Here is a 23,708-nt window from a genome sequence, read left to right as displayed (position 1 = left end):
GCACATATATATTTACATACCAATGACCGTGAATGCTTGATGTCAGCGATTTTGCGTCACTTAAGTTGATACAATTAAGCAACTTTGTTGACAATCTAGCTGGGGAATTGATTGAGAGTTGAGAAATGATTCAATTCATTGGTGGAGGAATCTAATGCTAAATTCAATCATTTTGATTGGTCGATGTAAAATTAAGAACCCTTTAAGGCTTAAGCCATTTGGTTAGGTTGCTTCTTTAGTGGATACTTTATCATCTCTCTCTAGGTCATTTGAGAAATTGTAATTAACTTATTGCTTAAGCCATGAGGAGCTGATAAGAGAAATTTAATGGAAAGATGGAGCGCAACGGAAGGGTTTTTTTTTTACAATTACTATATGACGTATGTGTGTTTTTATTTTCTAACCACCTTTAACTTGTGCTGTTTTTTTGCCTTTCTCTTGTCCTTCAATGCCTTCAGCACTTACTTAATCTGTCACTCAGAGTTTATACTTGCAAATATCAGAACCATTTTAGGACAACTCCTTGCTGTGTTGGGGCATTTTTATCAGTAAAATAAAGTTATCAAGTCACTGAATGTGTCAATAAGCCAATAAGTTGGTTAGAGAGGAAGTAGAGCGTATCTTAAAAGATTCTGCCTGACCTAATCTTTGGTATACAGATTTTCATCCATTGGGATTCAGAATACTACAGTTGTTTCAGTCTCCGATTCTTTGCCCCTCTGTTTACTCCTGTTTCGGGTAGCAGTTTCTAATCTCTCTCTCTCTCTCTCTCTCTATATATATATGTATATAGCTATGTATATCAAACATATAATTTTGGGTTCTATTCTTCAACCTATCGGCAAGGCGCATGATATTGGTGAAGATGCAAGTGGTATCTTCTCTTCCAGCAGGCCGGTGCTTCTGAATATTCTTTGCTATTTGTAGAAAGTACTTCATTTCTTGGGGTCAAAATAGGATATGTGGTATAAAAATGGAGGATCTATTCGTTTTCCATATATCTTTAAGTTATGATATATTTTGCATGTCATTGTAATTGGCATTTTGGCTTGTTTAGGTAACTACTATCTCAGGATTTCAGGGAGATGGTGGGACATAGGCCATCTGGGAGGCCAAAGAAACGGACTAAGATTGTTCAGAACCAATTAGATGTAAGTGAATTCATTCATTTTAAGAACTCTGTGTTGGACTAAAGATTGTTCAGAATCAGTTCCTTGAAATGTTATTATTATTTTTTAATTACATTGTTCATGTTTATTTCTGGTTATTCGAATAAGTTTATACAGAGAAAAGATGGGAGGATGATATTACATGGATCATGGATGATATTACATGGATCATGAATTCATTCATTACATGTCTTGATTGCTGCTTTAGGTGAAAATTTATGAACATTGTGGAGTCTACGAATCGAAACAATGGGTTCATTGTTCGTGCAGCCTTTTATTTGCTCCCCTCAATGTTGACAGGAGTCATTCTGAGTACTTTGCATGTTGCTTATTGAAGTACTCTTTAACACAGTTCCATCATCAAATTAGTTTTGATTTAAAGTTTCATAGAACATGGTACATAATTTGCCTCTGTTTCTGGTTGTAATGTTGTCTATTTATCGATTCATGAAGAGTTATACTTGGTGTTTCACTGTTCCTTTCAGTCTTAAACGATTATGAGAGTAGCATACAAAAATTGCTGGTAGTTTTAGTCGGTAAACTTAAACTGAATGGACATGGTCGTCAGTTGAAATTTTTTTAATGTCCTTTTCGAAACATTTTTCCCGTCATTTGATTATTACTGTGTCGAAAACTTCTTTTACTTAGCTCTTTCGTAAGTTATCGAGTGGAAATTTGTCATGCTTTAACTTAAATTATCTTTTGACATTGAGATAGTGGCCAGAGAATGAATCTCTCTCTCTCTCTCTATGCCGTTAGTCTGGACTGCGTTGAGCTCAGGCGACCTGTGTTCATGCCCGGAATGGGAATGGGGAAACCTGCAGAAATCACTACACGTTTAGCTTTTCTTGAGCGATCTGCTATTGCATTGCCCCGTCTTCTTGATTTTCTGTTTCCAGTTGTTCCAAATCGTTGATTAATTTTTATGACCATCGGGGACTGGTATAGAAATAAAAGTTGTTATGCATCGACTCTGTTGTTTTAATGTGGCAAGTTCTACTTTTGTTCCTACTCTGAGTGAGTCTTTTAATGGTAACATTATTGAAGGATTGGATTCTTACTCATCCGCATTGTCATTATAAAAATATTTAAATTCATAATTTTGAAAGTAATGCTATCATGAGAGCGATCAAGTGTTAACGAGTGTTGCGTCGACATTAACATTTTGTAATCTGAAACTAAGAGTGATTGCCGAACGCGACAAGTCAAGAATACATGTAAACAATGTGGTTGGTTTATTGGCCATTTGCATGTTTTTCTATTTCAGTAGTAAGTAGTCTTCGTTTAGGGAACTGGACGCTCTATTGGCTAGGTTATTGAATAATGTTTACAAAAATGCAAATGCCTTTGTAACCCAGTGGTTAGGTTGCTCTCCATTGTCCTTGTGAGTCCAATTTCGAGCCATCACACTTCTAACTTTTCATCTAACATTCTGATAATAATAAATAATAAATAAATAAAAAAATATGTCCACAAAAACATTTTGACCTACTCAAAACAACGTAACAGAATTTGTTATATTAGGGCCCATTAAATTTGGACCTGGCTCATTTCGAATGCAATGACCAGATCCATGAAACATCAAATTGTGAAATGTGCAGTAGAGAAGAATATTTTCTAGTGTCAATTAGTGTTTTAGTTTTAGTAGTTTTACCCTGGTACAATGATAAAAATTTGGATTAACATATCTAAGTTTACAGATTCCAATTAACTCAAGATAGGTTCGATATGTTACTATGGATATGTTCGGTTCAGTTTCTAAGAACAATTTTTTATTTCTTTAAAATTGAAATTAATCTGAAAACAGTTATCAGATAATAGAAAACAGTTTTTAAAGAACAATAAAAGATACTTATCTGAAAATAGGTTTTTTATAACTGAGTTTTTAGAAAACTAAACCAAACAGAGTTTTTTGTTTTCAGTTTATCAAAACAGAAAACTATTTTTAGAGTTACAAACTAAGCAGGCCTACTTTTTATGAAAACTCAGTTAAAAAAAAAAAAAAACCGTCTATTTTTTTAGAATTGTCTTTTATAGTCCTCTGGAAATGGATTATTGTTTTATGAGTTTTTGACAATTGTTTTCTAAGTGAGAAATAGGTACACATACCATCACAAACATGGTAATTGTAAAATATACATTGAATGAGATGTCTAATATGATACAATTGTATTTTCATGGGATTACCAAGGTGGTGGTACTTTATTATCTTCCAAAGTAGAAGGTCGAGGGTCGAAGTTCCCATAGAAACAAAAAGTGAATGTATTTCTTGTAACAACAAAAAAAGAACCATTTTCCTAGATTTCAAGACTACTGTACAATGTTTTTTTGGTTTCAAGATAGTTCTTGCCTAGTTGATTTATTACCGTGTGTTGAATTGTGACATAGAATTTTCTTTCTCTCGGGTAGCAATGTGACCCAATTTCAACCCTTTTTCCATCTTGAGGGTTTCAATCTAATTTTTAGTTCTTATTGTAATTCAGTATATCACGGCGTTAGGATTTCATATCGCCGGTTAAAAATATTAAAAACCCGAAATAGCTAGAGAGAGAAAAAGTGAGACGAGGGTATACTACTAGGGCTAGGATTTGTGACTTTGTAAGACTTGTACATCTCATTTCTTCTTTCCATAGCGAAATCTGTCTATGTTTAAAGTTTAGCACACAATTAAATCTTTTAGATTGTGTTTTGTAGTAATTGGTCCTAACACCATGTCATTTCATGTGAGAAGATAGTGAAATGCAATGAATTATAGAAAAAAATTAAAGGAGTATGAATTAATATCATTTAATAAAATCTTAATTTGTATGTTTGATGTTGACCAATTCGGAGATTGTTTTGTCTTTTTTGTTATGAATGTAAGCTTAGAAACATGCACGCATTTGCTGTCACTCACCAAGCAACCTATAGAGATAGTTTTCATATAATCAGATAAAAATAACCAGATTTGGAATATCTATGAATCTATATAGTCGGTGACAATGAATCTACATGGCGATTCGAGTCAAGTTCATGTGTTTAGGTTCAAAGAATTGAGAAAGCGTGTGTGCCCCATTAACAAATCTTTTACTATATATGTTAGTTTCTTGGTTGTTCAACAAAATCTGTCTTAATTCATGGTTGTTGCACACAGACAGAGAAAGGAACATATTTATATATTGTGTGCCTATCTTTTTCTTTTTATAATTTGAAATATATAGAGTCTTTTTGTAAGGTCCGGATAGTATTTGCATATTCTATATACAACAGTGGAGTTTTCTGCACTTTACCTTTGTTAGAATGCTAAATGCAATTGTAAAAATGGAGGGGCCATCAAACCGGATTGTCCACTAACCACCTCCATCCGTCCTCGTTGCGATTGTGCTACTCTGCTTACTCGAGTAGGCTCACCCGTTTGTGCACTTGACGTAATACCGGATTAAAGATTAAGTTTGACTCTAATATTAATTGTAACGGATAGACACTTACTTATTTATCTAAAAATTTAAGCTATTGAATAATATTAGATATATAGCCATTTATATTCATTTCACTTTTCATTCGGATTCGACACGTAACACCAACCCTATTTGTAACCACGTAGATTATTACGTTTTAAATACACAACATTCTGCTCAACATATAGGATAATTGAATGCGTGGATCAGCAATGACATTTTCTTTTGTAGCATATTTGATATTCTATTACCACAAATGATGTTGTTAGATTAATTAACTCCATTATATTCAAGTCGTTGTAATCTTGTTACATCATTTGTTCTGTTTTTCGTGTTATTGACACTAAATAATAGTATTATTATTTTGTGTTTTGTTCTAATTTTGTTAATTTTTAAATCATTTGACTAATGTGTTTGTCCATGTCAGTATATTTTAATTGTCCTTTTGGGAGTCTAACTTTTTAAAATAATAATTTTTATTTTGTTTTCTTATTGTATTATTAGATGAATTATTAATTTTATCCCTATCATGTCCATAATGATGTGATTACTTATTTTTTAAAGGTTTCACACAAAAAAGTTAAATTAATAATATTACATAAAATAGTATATTGATTTTTTGAATGAAATAATTATTTTGAGACGTCTACAAATAAAAAATTAAACACTTATTTTGAGATGAATGAAATAATATCTTCACATACAAGGATTTAATTTGATTTTCTATCACGACAAAGTGCTTTAGAATCTTGATAAACTGTGTTGCTCTCTTGGAATAAATATGTTATTCATGTTGTATTGTTGGATGATCTGAATCACTCAAAAAGTCAAATATGCGACCATGTTACACGTGTAAGAAATTCCAACCATTGCTAGGGATGGCATTGGGGCTGGTCTCTCATTTCCCATTTTCATTCCTGTTTAAATTTAGCACTCCCAAAATCGTCCTATAACCAATTAATTTTTTATTCTTAATCCCCATAACTACTCCACCCTCCTCCGCCCCGCTTGAAAAGATAGGAATGAGTAGGGTTTATTGTATATTATATATACACTTCTAAATAAACCCTACTCATTTTTATCTTTTAAAGCGGGGCGGGGCGGGAATGGGGTTGGAGCGGATAAATCAGTAAGTGCAGTAACATAATAGTGACTAATAGGAGTAATTTCATATGTAATCGGGGCGATTGCGGGACGGAGGTACCCCTCCTTCGCTCCCGCCCTAAATCCGGCCAATTTATTATTTTTTTTTTCCAACCCTCGTCTCCACTCCTATTTAAATAAACGATTCTCCAAACTCGTTTTAAACATGACAAGGACAAGACGATTTTCTATCTAATTGAAATAAATTGTCATATCTAATTATTATCCAAAATATGTAGTATCGCACGTGTCATTAAAGCAATTTTTGTTTTTTTCTTTTTTGGATACAATAAAAAACGTAGAGCGTAAAATATGTTTTTAGGGTACATGGTGAATCTTGGCCAAAAGATTTACGGTCTCGTGTGAGGAGCTTTTCCTGTACTAACGTTTACTACTTTAAGGGTGTGAACTGAGAAGTCAAAAATGTTGGACCAAAAAGTACCTGACTTGATTGCAGGATCTGTATGGCGTGCCATGAGAATATATACTATTTTGTACCACACAAGCAAGGTTCTTCTAAACTTTCGGGAAAAAAAATAGGAAAAGTAAGTTTAGGGTTAAAGTCAAAAATATGTCAAAAGTAAGTTTGGTAAATGAGTATTTTTTTTACTGTAAAATTAGCTTGAAATAACAGTGCCATTCATTTCGAATTTAATACGAAATATGTATTTGAGATTTAATGGGACGATGATTAAAAGACAAATACTACTATATTATTTATTTTGATACATATTGCCCTTTATCCAATGCAAGTAGGAATGTGTGCCTTTATATTTAAGATAATTATGATTTTTATTTATGAGGACTACCTCTAAAGCGTAGGTCAAAGAAATCATAAATAAAAAATTGTATCTTCTTGAATATTTAAGAGAAAAGATGTTTAACACGTAGAAAACATGGGAAATCGAATCTATGTTGGAGTATTAAATTATGTATGAATTTGAATTCTATAAGGATGAAGATTTAAGAGAAAATTAGGATGAAAAAAACACAAGATATAAAAGAAATGTGGTTCCAAAGGAAATAGAAATTGAATTACGCTGTGTTCGGTCGTATAGAATTGAAAAAAAAAAAAAAAATTCTAATTTTACAAATTTTAATTTCAAGACTTCAATTACACGCAGCTAAATACAACCTTAATGTAATTGAATTATGTTGAAATTTGAATTTTATAATGATATTACTCTTCCTATTAAATGATAATAACTTTTCTATTTTTTCTCTATCAATTCTTATATTCTCTCAAGGAAATTGCTTTCACAATACAAAGTTTTTAAATCATCAGTCACTTTATTGACCACCTAATTCGAGTTATTTTTGTGATACAATAATTTGTGATATTCAGTATTTTTTGTGAAACAATAATTCGAGTTACTTTTTCGCGTGTATTACACAAATCGGACGCGCCTTTTACATGGTGCAATGGGTACATGAAAGTTTTTCTCCCGCTTTACTACATACCTAAAACACATTTTTGGGAAGGGAAAAAAAAAAAAAAAAGAAAAAAAACCTAAGAGCAAATGAAAATATTGCTTTTCCATGTGAGGAAAAACAAATTTATGAAAGTTCTACAAATTTTGGAATTTTATAATATTCAGCCAACTTAAAAAAAAAAAAAAAATGGCACTTTAATGCTTTCATTAGTTCCTTGAGAATTTGACCAAATTTTGAATAAATTTGTATTAGGGTAAATATGGATAAATTTTTAAACTTCAAAAAATAAAATAAAATATTTTTTAAAGAGAGGGAGAGATAAATCGAATTAGGATTAATTTATAATTTAAAACGAAAAAAGGAAAATATTGCTTTTGTGATAATAAAATCGAAAAAAACAAATAGGGGGAAAAACAAAAAACACTTGATTTCTACTTTCTAAAATTCGAGATAGAAGACAATTTTTCAACTTAAAAGTGCCACGCTGGAAGATAAAAACAATATCCACGTGCCTACCACGCGCCTCTGGTGCAAAGACAATTCGCAGTTCATGTGCATTCACATGAGCCAAATCTCCTGCATGTCACGTGACAGGACATGCACATCCAATCGGATTCTCTGCAGTTAACAGAAGCGACTGTAATCTGGTCTCCCAGTCTCCGTCAAAATGACGACCGTTCACATCAATACACGTAACGCATCGGTCATCATATTTGACCAAGACGCGTGGACCCACTTGGACCTCCTCAAACTGTGAAAATCAAGGGAATCTGACGGCAGAGGGAGAGAGAGAAAGAGAACAATTTCTTGGCACGCAATTCATCACATCACCGTTCGATCTTTGTACTCATTCGGAGACATTGTTTTGGTAGCGTTACGCTACTACTGACCAATGAGTTGGCACACCAAATGCTCGAAAAAAAAGCTGAGCACTTGCAGCCAGCCCACTCCCTATAGCCTCCCCAAACATGCCCCTTGTTTCTCTCTCTCTACAACTTTACTAGCTTTTCTCTCTCATCTCTATTGTCCCAAACTATGCATAGACGCCTAAACTAATAAATTTTTTTATTTATTTATTTTTATTTTTATTATTATTAATTTTTTAAAAATAACCGCCAAACGACACTTACAAGCAAGAACATCACCACAACAAAAAAACCCTAGGAAACAAAACAGACCATACGCAACCTAACAACCAAAGAAACAGACACTCCAAAAGACCCAAGCAAAACGCAAAATGCAAAACACAAAACATAAGGTATCGCCTTGACAGCCACACTAAGGATCAATTAGACTCGGTTAAATGGGGTTGAGTAGCCTCAACCAGAAGAGCGAGCTGTGTAGCAAAGGACAGTGACGGAGACGAGTCGGAGTGACCTGATTCCCCATTATGCGCACCAGACGTCCCACCTTGATTCGAATGAGGGCCAACCACAGCACCAAACGAAAACTTGTGACAGCCCTAGATTTCCAAACCTAGTGCGTCCTGTGATTACCCGTTAACGGATCCGAAATGTGGAAACGAACACAAACAAGTCTTTTGAGACGTACATCATCCCTAAGACACTAGAATGATCTACCGAGAAGTCTCATGACTCAGCGGAAGCAAGACCTAAGCTAGAGTTTCAAAACCTGAAAAGAATTGGGCTAAGGGCAAAATGGTCATTTCATACAAAAATGGGTGTCACCGTGGACACCATTAGAAAGGCAATGAAAAATAAATGAAATTAGAATCAAGAATCACCTGATTCGGAGTTCAGACGGAAAAGATATGAAAATAGGACAAACGGCGTCCTCCGATTAAGAGATACCACGACCCTATCTCACTAAAACTACCATAACTCTCACTGCAATTAGAGTTTCTATGTGTGGTTAGTACCATTGGAAATCTGACTTCAAGCTCTTGAAGTTAGACTCAAGAATGACCTAATTTGGACCTAAAATGAGCAAGTTGTGACCATTTGAAGACAGGTCTTCATGGCAGCCAGAAAGAGTCAACTCAGTTGACAACCAAATCGGCTCCTTTAGGCCGAGAGCGATAAAAATGAAAGAATTAAGGCGTGAATGAACCCAGTCGGCTCTTTTAAGAACCAAGTTGGCTCTTTTGGATCGAGAGCACGAAAAATGAAGGAAATGATGCCAGAATGAACAAAGTCGACTCTTTTGGGAACCGAGTTAGCTCGGTTGATGAAAGACTCAGCTCCTTTGGGCCGAGAGCATGCAAAATGAAGCAATTGATGCCCAGATGAACTAAGTTGACTCTGTTGGTAATTGAGTCGGCTCAGTTGAAGGAAAAGTTGGCTCATTTGCCAATTAAGCCCACTCGATCTTGGGAACAAGGCAAAAAAAAAAATTGCAGCAGATGCTGCTATCTAATGCAAGTTCATTTTTGACCCTATACAATCACTCAATTGTTCAAAAATGATTCCTTTAACACCCAAAAATGAAATACAAGTCCCCAAAACATAGATAAACATAAATGATCATTTGTAAGTGTGTACAACATACTTAAAGGTGCAATTTAATCAATAAAAGGAAATAAGCAAAAGATGGCTATAAGGCCTCATTACATGTGATCCAAGGTTATACAAAAGATGAAACTAAGGTGAAAATGACATTGGGACTCAACCAAGAAGATTACAAGTCCCAATTCCATTTTCCCCTTCAAAAAGGATCCAAATATAACATAGTACACATTTCCAAGGAAATTAAACAAACTTCAATATACCATACATCGGTTTACAAAGAGAATTAAAAGAGGCATTCTAAACAAGTGCATGTATACAAAGTTACACAAAAGGTAATCCAATGCGACCAAGCCATGTCTAGGGATGTTGTGCATCCCAAAACAAGGTTTTTTTACCTGCAAAATAACTCGATAACTTTGGGGTGAGTAAACAAGTTACTCGTATGGAATGAGCATGCATAGATCTATCTTTTTACAAAATTATCACATTAACATGGAACAATTTAAAAGAGGTCATGCCACCTAAAGACTAGGTCAAAATGTTTGTGATGACCTTGTGGGCGGGTGTGTCGTGGGCGGGTGCGAGACACTGGTAGGCTACCATACTGGCGAACTACTAGTGTATAGTCCTTCATCGCCTGGGTAAAGGAAAGGTGAACTACTTATATGTAAGTGTGTCACTCCAATTGGAATGAGACATTTTGGGGTAAAGCCCAAGAGCAAAACCATGCAGGCTCAGGCCCAAAGCGGAAAATATCATACCATGTGGTGGAGTGGGTCGTTACAATGTTTCTATAGGATCACTCCTAAGTCATATTAGCATAAGGCACATGAATTAAAATATCTATGAGATTGAACAAGATTGGAATAATCCATACAACACGACAAGATTTAAATCTTCAAGGAATACAACTTGAAATTTAAATAGTGAAATCAACTAATGTGGATACTTAGATATCGCCTGAATTAAAACTATATTCTTGGGATCACTTTAGGGGTACTAACCCATGGGTACATTCCCTTAGTGCGCATTATAGTGTAAGGAGCTCTCTATCTCCCGTTGTAATAACCCGGATTTTCACGGATAATTTTTTTTTCCGTTGTCTTTTCCTTTTTGGGTTCGGTTTTTCATCACTTGATGTCGTCTCGAGTGCTCTAAAATAATTTTCGAGACTCTTTTCCTTGGATTGACAACTTCCTTTGGGGATTGTGTCATTTCCATATTTTATTTTTCCCAACACTATTCACATTTTGTCTTTTTCTCGTTTATCCTTTTTCCTTTCACAACCTCACTTTTTGTGCTGGGATTTGATTCCGGTTTTGCATGCATTCATGATATTTGATTTCCATGATAGTGGTATTTTTATTTTTCTAGAAAAGCATGTTGATTGCTTACTTCCTTCATAAAGGGGCATTAATGCATACTTTAGTGTAATTCTTCTTAACTTGTGGGGTTTTAGTGTAATTAAATAAAGTAATTATTTTTCATCTTGGGGACCATTTTGCAATTAAATTTGGAAGATATTTTCAAAAGGACCTTTTTGTAATTTTTAAAAAGTGTGACAAGTGTCACACTCTTATTGGTCCACTTGTTGACATTTGTGTGGAAACACTTTAATGCATTGGATGATGACATTTTGAGGGTGAGGATTCACCCACTTGTTGGCCTAGGATTGGTGCACTTGTTGGCTTGGATAGTTGACAAGTGTAGGTGTGGGATTAAGCCTAGGAAGGAGCCATGGATTGGTGACAAGTGTAGGTTCACAATTTAGTCTTGCAAATATCTTTGGGCCACTTTGGGATTATGGTTTTAAAGGAGGGTTTTTGTGCAATTGATCATAGATGTGTGTGTTGACCATGGGGTTAACACTATTCAGAATTTTTTCAAGATTTTAGAGCATTTCTAAATTTTTTTAAAAATCTGAAACTATCTGCTGTCCATGTTTTTATTGCAGCTGGAAAACATATTTTTAGATGATTTATTTCACTAACCTTTTGACATTGGATCATGGCTTAAATTTTCAGTTTTACACTCTCATATGTTTACTTCCAAAATAAATTAGGTTTGCCCAATTTGGATGTTAAATAAATTTTTCATGAATTTTCAAGTTGGAAACTACAGGCTGAAAATGTGTTTTCTGGGCAGAATTTGTTTCAAAGTTGTGGGTCAAAACTGTTTCAATTGGGAAAATATTTTGTTAAACTAAATTGATATTATCAAATTACAGTGTTTAAGCTTTCATTGGGCTTTGGATTCATTCAATTTGGATTAGAATTGAATTTTTTATGAATTTCCCAAGTTGAAGGTAACAAACTGAAATATCTGTCCTGCGGACCAAAAATTTAAGGCGATTTCATTTCGGTGGTAATTGGGATTTTCATTCCAATTGAGGTAGGAAATGTTTTAGGATTTATATGTGTTGTATTGAGTATTTCTTATGATTCTACAACTTAGATGTATGCCTTGTATCAAATTTAGAAAGTTGGTAATTTTTATTTCTTTGTATAAGATTTAAAATTCATGATGATATATAACTTTTGATTTGAATTGTGGCATGCTAAAAAATCATGTTTTGATATGTTTGTTAACATATATTAAATTGGTATTGATTGAATAAAAATTGCATATTTTATTTAATATTTATCTTTTGTGAAAGATTAAATCCCATTGCTGTACCTTGCATGAAATTGACTTGTGATATGCTTTTAAACTATATCTTGGCATGTTGTTTAACATACTTTAATTTGAGAGAATTTGGACAAGTATGAAAATCTAAAGATTTTAATTAAAATCTAATTAAGGGTTCCATTGGCCTAATTAAGTGTTTAACTTGATATTTGTGATAACTATGACTTATGTTCTAGTATATGTTAATTTGGAACCATTTGATGTTGTTTTAGAAGTTAGGGATTTGATTATCATGATTTAATTAAATTCCACTTTATTGTTCTTATGACCTAATCGAGTTTTGATATGGTGTATGTAATGACCATGCTATATTGTTTATCATGTATTAATTGGAGGCCATTTGATTGAGATTTGAAACCTAGGGAATTTAATTAGTTTATAGATTAAATTCCGTTTCTATGGTATTATTGATTAACTCATGTATTTGACATTGATAGTATGTTAAAAGCATGACTTTTGACTTATAATGAATTTATGAGTTTATGTTTTCAATATTGGATTATATTGTTATAGTGTGTAACGAATCGCACTTTGAAGATTCGACATTGTCATCCTATAGTAGTTGTGGATTTAGAGCATGTGTTGTGTGGATACAATCTACTTGTGCATGGAAGGTGACTTAGTGCATTATATAAATTACGTGTAAGTTGTGAACTTATTTGATTATTTTGGAGTCTTGGGACATTGTTACTGTGATATGGCTAAAGTTCGGCTTTAGTGCGGGAGGTATGAGTTCTCCCTAATTGAGATAGTGCGCACTAGGGTGGTCTTCTCAGCAGGTTAATGCCCGGAATAACCAATTTGTTCTTGGTTTAGTCCGAGACGTGATATCTAAGTCTTCCACTATTTGTTTTCGTATTCAATTCCAAGTTATCAATCATGTTTATATTGTGACTGTGGTTTTGGCTATTGGGGATTTGATGTTGTTAAGTACATCCATACTAAATTGTTATATTAGTTGATTTAGCATTTAGATTTCAAGTTGATAACTTTGAGAATCTATATCTAGTTGCTTTGTGTAAGCATGTTTCTATCTGGTTGCTTTGTGTAAGCATGTTTCTAACTAGTTGCTTTGTGTAAGCATGTTATATCTTGTCGCTATGTGTAGCATGTTCTTGTGTTATTGAAATTGCATAAAGGATGTGTTTTATGCTAGAAATGATCTTAGGTAGCTAGGATGCTCCCTGAGTCTCACCTTTGACATAGACGTTAGGTGGAATGAACCACAATGATTAAATCATGTACATTTGTAAAACGTAGGTCGATGCATGCCCATTTCCTACGAGTAGCTTTATGTTACTCACCCCTACGATACTGGGGCATATTTCAGGTACAGGATACAAGATTAGAGATTGCAATTGCTTGGGTGATTTGCTGAGTTGAGCTTCTTTAGAAACATTCTTATTCACATGCAAGTGTTAGCATGTTCATGATTTGTCTATGAAATGTAATTTTTCTAACTTGGAGGTCTGATATGTCAAATGTTGTAAATGAGTTGTAATAAGGCCATGGGCCATTGTAGCATGTTTAAAATACCATTTGACACTTGCGTGTATGTTCACATCATTACACAATAGCATATAATACAATTTGATCACGCCATGGGGAGTCATTTTGATGCCTTAGGGTTGACGTACATCTCTAGTGGCCACTTAGTTTCCTTCGTTTCCGCATTTCGGATCCGTTATCGGGTTATTCTTTTGGTTCATCACAGGACACACTGGGTTGAAAAATCTGGGGTCGTCACAGATGGTATTAGAGCTCCTAAGTTCGAAAACCTTAGGACTACGGGTTTTGGGTGCATATCATGCTTTTGTTGCCATGCTCTATGTGTTTATATGCTTTGTGATACATGTTTTGGTTGATAACATATTTATGTGCTTACGTGCTACATGTTGTATGCCATTTGCTTAGCATTGTTTTATTGTAATGTAAAGAGCATGACATATGACATATGCTAGATTAGAATTGTATATGCATAATTGTGTTACATATTTGACATGACATGGGATTGGTCATTGAGGCATGAGTTGAGGTTGATGGTGATTGTAGTCACAGTTTCGTGGTAGTCTAGGTTGTTGTTGACCTAGTATTGGTTTTGGGGTAGGTGGATGGTCACCTTTTGTTTAGGCTCTTGTGAGATGAGTCATTTGGTGTTACCATAGTGGTGGATTTGTTGATTTTGGGCCATTATGAGGTTATGGACCTCTTAGGATCCTTGATTTTCCAGGAATATTCCTCTAGAACTTGCATTTTTCGTGGGCGGGTACGTTTGTGGGCAGGTGCATGGCACTGTCATGCTACCGTGCTGGCTAGCTACAAGAGCAGTTCGGATGGAATCAGTGTTGGTTTTGTTTTAATAGGCGTTGTCCTTTGATCAGTGATGATGATGGTTGTTTTGGAGATCATTCGTGGTGATTGATTTGGTTGTTGTTGGTATGGCTATAGTTGCCATTTTATTTGAGTTCTCCTTGCGCGATGACACTTTTGGGATCAAGTCGATTGATAGATGCTTCGGGTAGAGAGAGCATTGCATTGTTAGTGTCACTTGTAGTGTCACCCTTAGATTCAGAGATGGATTGTAAGAGTCTTACCATTGTGGTAAGGGCTCACGTTTGTTTTGAGATAGGTTGTTGTTGCATTGGTTTTTGGAGTCAGTGTATGGCTAGGACTGGTCCTTCCTTTTTACCTAGGCACTCTAGGACACGATGTCCATAGGGTTCATTGTTGCATCACTTTTGTTTTTTGCAGTTTCATTTACTACCATGTTAGTAGTATGATTTATCATATTGTGATGCATGAGTAGGTGGAGGTCTATCCACATTTGCCTTCTTGTTGTGTGGCGATAGCATGCCTTTCTTATATGCTTCGAGATGCCATGTTGTTACTGCGCTTTAATGGCATGCTCTTGTGTTTATGTGGAGACGTGCATCATGTGCTTTTGATTTTCATCTATGTGAGTAGATTTTCTTTCTGGTAGTTGCATTCCTTGTCATATGCATGACTTCCAGGTTTGGTTTTCCCATTCGTTTCCCTTGGTCGCACGTAGTCTGTATACGGGTTTCCACAATGGTTTTGTGTTGGTTCGTGTTAGGGACTTCACAAGGAGTGAGTCTCTTCCCTCCGTTGCGTTGTGCACTATTTTGGGGTTGGTTGGTCCACGAGGATCGTCGTTGTTGTCTTGAGTCCTTGGTGAGGATTTGATAGATTTTGGTCGACTTACTTCCATGTAGGGGGTGAAGTCTTTGACCTTGTTGTCTTTCATTTCAAAGATGGAGTCGTAGTGTTGTCCTTTTTAGGACTAGTGGTTCCCTTTCTTTCGTGTCTTCCCTTGGGGAGTTCCTGCTGTGGTTGTTGACGGTTGTGGTGCTCAAAGTGAGTTGATTGATGTGACGGCCCAAGTTTTTCAACCCGATGCGTCAGTGATGAACCGAAAGATGACTCGATAACGGATCCAAAATGCGGAAGCAAAAGACAAAACAATGGTCTCTAGAGATACTACATGGCTCTAAGACACCATTATGACCCTCAACGAGGTTACGAACCCAAAGGAATCAAATGCGGAAACAACGTTTCAAAAACGAACAAGAATGAAACTAGGGGCAAAATTGTCATTTCCAGCTTAAAAGTGGGTGCCACTGAGCACACCATTGGAAAGACAACGAAAAATTAATGAATTTAGATGCAAGAATCACTTGATTCGGAGTCCGGATGAAGACGATATGGCTAACGGAAGAAGAAGGGGCAAAACGGTCCAAAAGAGGCAACCCATGAACATCTAACCGGTTAGGAGACCTTCATAACCGGTTAGGAGGCCAAAATTCACGAGAAATACACTGCCCACACTCATCTAACCGGTTACGAAACCCCTCGTAACCGTTTTAGATGTGAAGGCGGCAGAATGGGTAGCAAGAAACCCTGGCAGTAGGGGTTTTTCCTGGAAAAATGGAAATGTGAGGGTCAAGATGACACTTTCTGGAAAAACTCAAAGAAGAAACCCCCCTCAAAATTGAGTTTTCTACGTGACATGTGTAAAAAATTAAAAAATACACAATGTGAAATGCCCAAAATGCCCTCCCAAGAAAACTGGTTCAGAGGGTCCAAAAAGCTGCTAAATTTAAAAACTGAGAGCTGAACTTCGGATGCGATTTCCGATGCCAAGATGGCATTTTCTGGAAAAACAAGAAGAAGAAACCCACACTAAAATCACATTTTCTAAGTGACCATGTGAAGAACAGAATTAATTTGTCAGGGTAAAATTCCTAAAATGCCCTCACATCAGATTTGCAATTTAAAATGTCAAAAAGTGTCCAAAGGAAGTTCATTTCATGAAATGGTGTGAATTTTTCCTAAGTGAGCATGCACGCAAATGTATTATGATGAAATAGACGTGCTAGAATGGCCTACAGCCTCATAGGATGTCATATGCAAAATATAACCTTTCAATGGATGAAATCCCTTAAGTTCCACATACAAACTATAAAGATAAAGTAGCATACATGACATATATGTGTCCTTGGCCATTGGCCTCTTTACATACATATTCTAAGAGTGTCAAAAGGTGCACTTAAGTGCACATTACGTAACTTAGACAATAAGTACAAGTTTTATCAAAGTAAGCAAAGTAGGACAAGATATGCTAACATATGCATATTCTATGTCATCAAAAATACTTCAAGAACTCTAGTAAGTCTAAGAATGCTGTGCATCCCACACTAAGGCTTCTTTACCTGCAAAACACCCATTAACTTAGGGGTGAGTAAACAAGTTTACTCGTAGGGAATGCATGGGTTTATCTTTGTACCAAGTTACAATCCAATACCATTTAATTCATGCTATGAAGTGACAATAGAACTTTCAACATAACATAATGAGATGTAATTTCACAAAGTTAACAACATAGAATTTAAATGCGAAATCAAACCAAAGTGGATACTTGGATGTTACGTCGGATCAAACCGACAATGCGATTACTTTAGGGTTACTAGCCCATAGGTAATCTCCCTATGTGCGCACTAGACTTATAGAGGGACTTTCCCCCGTACTAGAACCATGCCCTAGCCATAGTCATAACAACGACATTCCCAAGTTTCCAAAATCAACATTTTGTGCACATTACATATATGTATCAACATAACATATATATATATACAATGTAAAGCCATCAACATGCACAAACCAATTTTGGAAACACAATACATGCCCTAAGTTCTTAACTAAAATGGCATGAAGAATATTGAATAATCATTATGCAATTTGCCACTAATTACAACAATATCATTCGACAACAAGAACATAGCCTCACAAGTATGATATAAGTTTAAAATCATAACTTGAACAATTAAATAAAACAACTAAATTCCCTAGATTTCACTTCTCATCTAAACATGCCCAATTTAATATATGTTATAGTACATGTCATAGTTATTATATAAATCACTTCAAAACTTGATTTAAGTCATATGAGCATATAAATAAAAATTAATTAAATTAATTCATTAATCCCTCTAGATTTTTAAAATGACTCTAAATGACCTCAAATTAACATATGTTATGAATCATGCCATGGTCATGTTATTTATCAAGTCTAAAGTGAATTACATTCAAGTTACAATTAATCATTTATTTCTCATTTTAATATAAGACAAACATATAACTTAGATATCACTATAGGAACAAATAAAATCACTTGGAAGATAAATGATAACACCCCCTACCTCACAAGAGGATTGTTCCTCTTGAATCCAAGGCAACCAAGCTTAAAAATGAAAAACCAAACAAGGGTTTTGTAGAGGGGAGTGGGAGGAACTTAAAGTATTCCAAGTTCAAAGTTCTAAGGTGAGTGAAAGGGCACCAAAAATGAAGTCAAAGCTACTAGTCAAGCTTTTCTCCAATGGTGGCTTCCTTAGGGTTCTTGAGAGGAAAGTGATGAATGAATTAAAATGTGTAAACCCTAAGCTAATTTGGTGGGCTTCTCCACTCACTAGGTGCTCTTGCACTACCTCTCACACACACACTAATGCAAGACTAAAGGTGAGTCCTACACTTGTCATGAATTCAAGTAAGCTTCCAAGATTAAATATTAACCCTACACTTGTCAACCATCCATGCCAACAAGTGCACCAATCCTAGGACAACAAGTGGGTGAATCTCCACCCTCCATGTGTCATGAGATTAAGCCTCCAAGTGGTTTCACCACAAAATCAACAAGTGGCACCATAGGATTGTGACACTTGTCGTATTTTTTAGAAATTGCAAAAAGGTCCTTTTTGAAAATATCTTCCAAATTAATTTGTAAAATGGTCCCTAAGACGAAAAATAATTACTTTACTTAATTACCCAAAAACCCCTCAAATTATAGATAATTATAAAAAGTCTTGTTTTCATGACTTTTACAAAGAAAGTAAGCATTTAATATGCATTTCTTCAAAAGTAAAAATGTAGATGTCATGGAATTTAAATATCATAGACGTATGCAAAATCAAAATCAAATCCAAGCACAAAAAATGAGGTTATGCAAGTAAAAGTGAAAAATGAGAAGAGGACGAAATAAGAAAAAGACGAAAAAAGATAATTTTCGAAAAAAGAAAGGACGTAAAATGACAGGGTCATTACAACCTACCATCCTTAAAGGGATTTCGTCCCCGAAATCAAACCATACCTGAAAGAGAGAACAAATGGGGATACCGAGAGCGAACCTTCTGTTCGAGCTCCCAGGTAGCCTCCTCAATGCCATGGTGTTTCCATAAGACCTTGACCAATGGGATGGTTTTGGTCCGCAAGACCTACTCCCTTGAATCAAGAATCTGGACCGGACCTTCCTCGTAGGTCACGTCCTTATCAATAACCACATCAGTCCACCGCAGAACATACGATGGGTTCGGCTCGTACTTCCTCAACATAGAGACATGGAAGACGTCGTGAACCCTATCTAGGTCTGGCGGCAATGCCAACCGATAAGCAACTTCGCCGATGCACTCTAAAATCTCAAATGGTCCGATGAACCTAGGAGACAACTTACCAGTTTGTCAAAATCTCAGGAGCCCCTTACGCGGAGAAATCTTAAGAAAGACATGGTCCCCTACCTTAAAAGACAATGATCGCCTCCTCCTGTCAGCGTAACTCTTCTGTCTACTCTGTGCGGTAGCCAACCGCTGCCGAATCAACTTGATCTTCTCTGTAGTCTCAATAACAATGTCGGGACCCAAGGCAACAGTATCACCGACCTCGGTCTAACAAACTGGAGATCTGCAAGGTCTGCCATACAACGCCTCAAAAGGTGCCATGCCAATACTGGCCTGGTAACTGTTGTTGTAGGCAAACTGAACTAAAGGCAAGTAGTCCTCCCAACTACCACTGAAATCCAAGATACAAGCCCGTAACATATCCTCCAATACCTGAATGGTGCGTTCTGACTATCTATCAGTCTGAGGATGGAATGTCGTGCTAAAATGAAGCCCCGTGTCAAGAGCCTCTTGAAAACTCTGCCAAAAGTGAGAGGTGAACCGCGGATCCTTATCCGAAACAGTGGATACAGGAACCCCGTGAAGCTTGACAATCTATCTCACATATAGTCCACTCAGTCTCTCTGCACTATCTTTCATTGCCATGGGTAAGAAGTGAACCATCTTAGTTAACCTGTCAACTATGACCCAAACGGCATCATTCCCTGCTTGAGACCTCGGAAGTCCCGTCACGAAATCCATAGTGATATGCTCCCATTTCCACTCAGCTACTAGTAATGGTTGCAACAATTCTGCCGTTCGCTGATGCTCTGCCTTCACTTGTTGACAAGTAAGGCATCGAGCCACGAATTATGAAACATCCCGTGTCATGCCCTGCCACCAAAATTGTCGTCGCAGATTGTGATACATCTTTGTACCACCAGGATGAACTGCGAGCCTAGAGTGGTGGAAATCCCGAAGAACGTCCTCACGACAAGACAATGGAACAAACATCATCCCCTTATACCTGAGACCACCGTCTGAATGTAAGGTCCAACCCTCTACATTCTCGCCGCCTGAAATCCGAACATGGATGGCCTTCATCTCCCTATCCTTCAACTGTGCCTCAATAACTCTGCTAACAAATGCCGGTTGAGCCACAAAGCTAAACAAAATAGTCGGTGAAACATCCTCATAACACTGTAAACCAAGATCTACAAGCTCTTCTAGCATCTTCTATCTGTGAATGGAAATGCTAGCAAGAGTTCCCCGTGACTTCCTACTCAATGCATCGGCCACCACATTGGCCTTACCCGGGTGATACTGTAATTCAAAATCGTAATCCTCCATGAACTTAACCCATCTGCGCCGTCTCAAGTTCAAATCCTTCTGAGAGAAAAGATACTTGAGACTCTTGTGGTCGGAGAAAACTTCAAACTTCTCCCCGTACAAATAGTGTCTCCACCTCTTCAGGGCAAAGATAACTGCTGCTAACTCCAAGTCATGTGTTGGATAGTTCAACTCGTGAGTCTTTAACTGTCGAGACCCATAAGCAATCACCCACTCTGTCTACATCAAGATACAACCCAAACCTTCTCGTGAAGCATCACAAAAGATCACATAACCTAAACTACGTTCAAGAATGATCAAAACTGGAGCCGATGTCAACCTGACCTTCAACTCCTGAAAAGCAAATTCACATGCCTCGTTCCATATGAACTTGACCCCCTTGCGGGTAAGTCGAGTCATAGGTGCTACTAAACGAGAGAAATCCCGAACAAATCTCCGGTAATAGCCGGCAAGGCCATGAAAACTCCGAATCTCAAACACTATCTTCGGACTCTCCCAATCCATCACTGACTCAATCTTCGTTGGATCCATTGCAATTGACACAACATGTCCAAGGAACTTCACTTCTGGTAGCCAAAATTCGCATTTCTCGAATTTGGCGTATAACCGATTATCCCTAAGGATCTGCAACACTGTCCTCAAATGATACTCATGCTCCTCCACTGAAGCTGAGTATACAAGAATGTCATCAACAAAGACTACAACGAACTGATCAAAATGGTCACTAAATACACTGTTCATTAAGTCCATAAAAGCTGTTGGAGCATTTGTCAAACCGAATGGCATCACTAGAAACTTATAATGGTCATACCGTGTGCGGAAAGTGGTCTTGGATACATCCTTATCCTTAACCCTCAACTGATAGTAACCCGATCTCAGATCAATCTTTGAAAAGCATGTCGCTCCCTTCAACTGATCAAACAAGTCATCAATCCCAGGCAAAGGATACCTGTTCTTGATTGTGACATGGTTTAGCTTGCGATAATCGATGCAAAGTCTCAAAGACCCATCTTTCTTCTTCGCAAAAAGAACCGGTGCTCCCTAGGGTGAAACATTAGGACGTATAAAACCCTTAGCTTTCAAATCCTCCAATTGAGCCTTCAGCTCATCAAGCTCTGCCGGTGCCATACGGTATGGTGCCATAGAAATAGGTGTAGTACCGGGAATGACATTGATGGCAAAGACAACCTCCCGAAGAGGAGGGAGTTCTGTCAACTCCTTCGGGAAGACATCCAGAAACTCGTCTACAACTGTTGGAAAAGCGCGGCCTAGACTGCTACCCTCGTCAACTAATAGGCTAGCCAAGTAGGACCTGTGGTAACTTCAATCACCGATACTGAAAATCATCGTCGGGTGGGAATCGCTCCGATCTCTAACGAAGTGAAAACAATCCCCCGCGGGAGTGTAAACAGACACTCACCCATGGAAGCAATCGATCGTGGCATGAAAGAAGGACAACCAATCTATCCCGAGAATGACGTCAAAGCCCGTCATGTCGAGAACAATGAAATCAAACTCCAATGTCTGTCCAGCTATCTCGATAGCACAACCCCGACAAACACGGTCCAAAAACACTGGATCACCAATTGGTGTGTCAACACAAAGGAAACCATCCCGTTGCGTGACCTCCAGACCCAAAGAATGTGCAAATGATGCAGATATGAATGAATGTGATGCACCTGTGTCAACAAGAACTTTAGCCCAATAACTGAAAACTGGAAAGATACCTCGAACTGTAGAAGTCCCTGCGGAGGTATCAGCCTGTGGCAGTACGTAAACTCGTCCCTGAGCCCCCGACTGCTGTGAACTACCCTGCTGAGCTGACTGATGTCCGGAAGCAGTAGGTGTAGGGTTCCTACCCGGATATGAACTGACTGGTGCAACTGGCTGTGGTGCTTGAGGCACCCTGAAACCTGACTATGCAATTGTCGACTATGCCGGTGTGGCCTGTGGCCTGCGCCACTCTGTGCCCTATTTTGTAAGCGCGGACACTCCCTCTTGAAATGTCCAGGCTGCTTGCAGTAATTGCAAACCCCCTGAAGTCCCTACGTCAAAGCTGAAGACTTACTAGTCTGAGAACGCCTGCCCTGAGACTGCAACTGTGGGCAATGAGGCTTGATGTGCCTCGGCTGCTGACAGTGGTGACAAATGACTCCCCGGGCTGACCCCGAAGATACTGGACCTGCAGATGTAGACTGAGCCTACTGTGACTGTTCCTGAGTGCGTGAATTGTCCCCGGCCTTAGCCTTCTTCCACTGACCCCCAATGGATACTGATGAAGCCTCTTCACGTGGCTGCTTATATGAACCCTTGATCCTAAGCTGATCTCGGTCCTCTGCCTCAACTAACATAGCCTTCTGTACTACCTCCCCATAAGTCTTCAGATCCAACACTGAAATCCGTGGCCTAATATCAAGATGTAACCCATCCTGAAACTTTTTCGCCCTGAGCTCATCGGTGGCTACCATCTCCGGTGCATAGCGGGAAAGAAAAGTGAAGCGTGTCTCATGCTCAATGACACTCATCCTGCCCTGATAGAGACCTATAAACTGCACTCTCATATCATGCCTCATAGCCCTTGGAAAGAAGCGATCAAAGAACAATGTCCTGAACTCCTCCCAAGTCATCATCTCCATATCGTAGATATTAGTCATAGACCTCCACTAGATATCGGCTTCTCCCATGAACATAGAGGTTGTCAAGGAGATCCTCAATCGGTCTGTAGGTACTGTCATGCTATCGAGCTTGCGTACCATGAGATCAAACCATGCCTCTGAGGCAAGCGGATCCATACTCCCTGCAAACTGGTCGATCTTAACCCTCTGTAACTTCATGAAGTAATCTAATGCCTCATTAACAACTGTATCCCCGCCATTTGCTGGTGAAACATCGCCTGAATAGACTCTGACATCCCCAGAGCCACTCCCTGTGCAATCTGCTCCTTGTAAGTTGGAGCTCATGGTGCATTTGGACCCGTGCCATGAACTGGAATCCTAGGCCTCCCTGGACCCCTCGTAAACTCGGTGTCATCCACCTGCTCCTCAACACCCTGACTCGAAGACTCCCTACATGTGA

The 23,708-nt window shown here is 37.5% G+C and overlaps 1 protein-coding gene across 1 annotated transcript; it reads right to left on the bottom strand.

The window, feature by feature from the left end:
- Window positions 1–22,834: 22,834 nt before the first annotated feature.
- Window positions 22,835–23,269, bottom strand: LOC132266272 (uncharacterized). Its single transcript, XM_059767127.1, has one exon. It carries the CDS (start codon window positions 23,267–23,269, stop codon window positions 22,835–22,837), a length of 435 nt encoding a protein of 144 aa, XP_059623110.1.
- Window positions 23,270–23,708: the final 439 nt, after the last annotated feature.

The sequence above is a fragment of the Cornus florida genome, unplaced genomic scaffold, assembly GCF_030987335.1.
Source record: "Cornus florida cultivar Cherokee Brave unplaced genomic scaffold, ASM3098733v1 CherokeeBrave_3.0.0_Hap2_Chr07, whole genome shotgun sequence".
In the NCBI taxonomy this organism is placed as follows: domain Eukaryota; kingdom Viridiplantae; phylum Streptophyta; class Magnoliopsida; order Cornales; family Cornaceae; genus Cornus; species Cornus florida.
The sequence above is the reverse complement of the archived record's forward strand: the minus strand, read 5'-3'. Positions and strand labels throughout refer to the sequence as shown.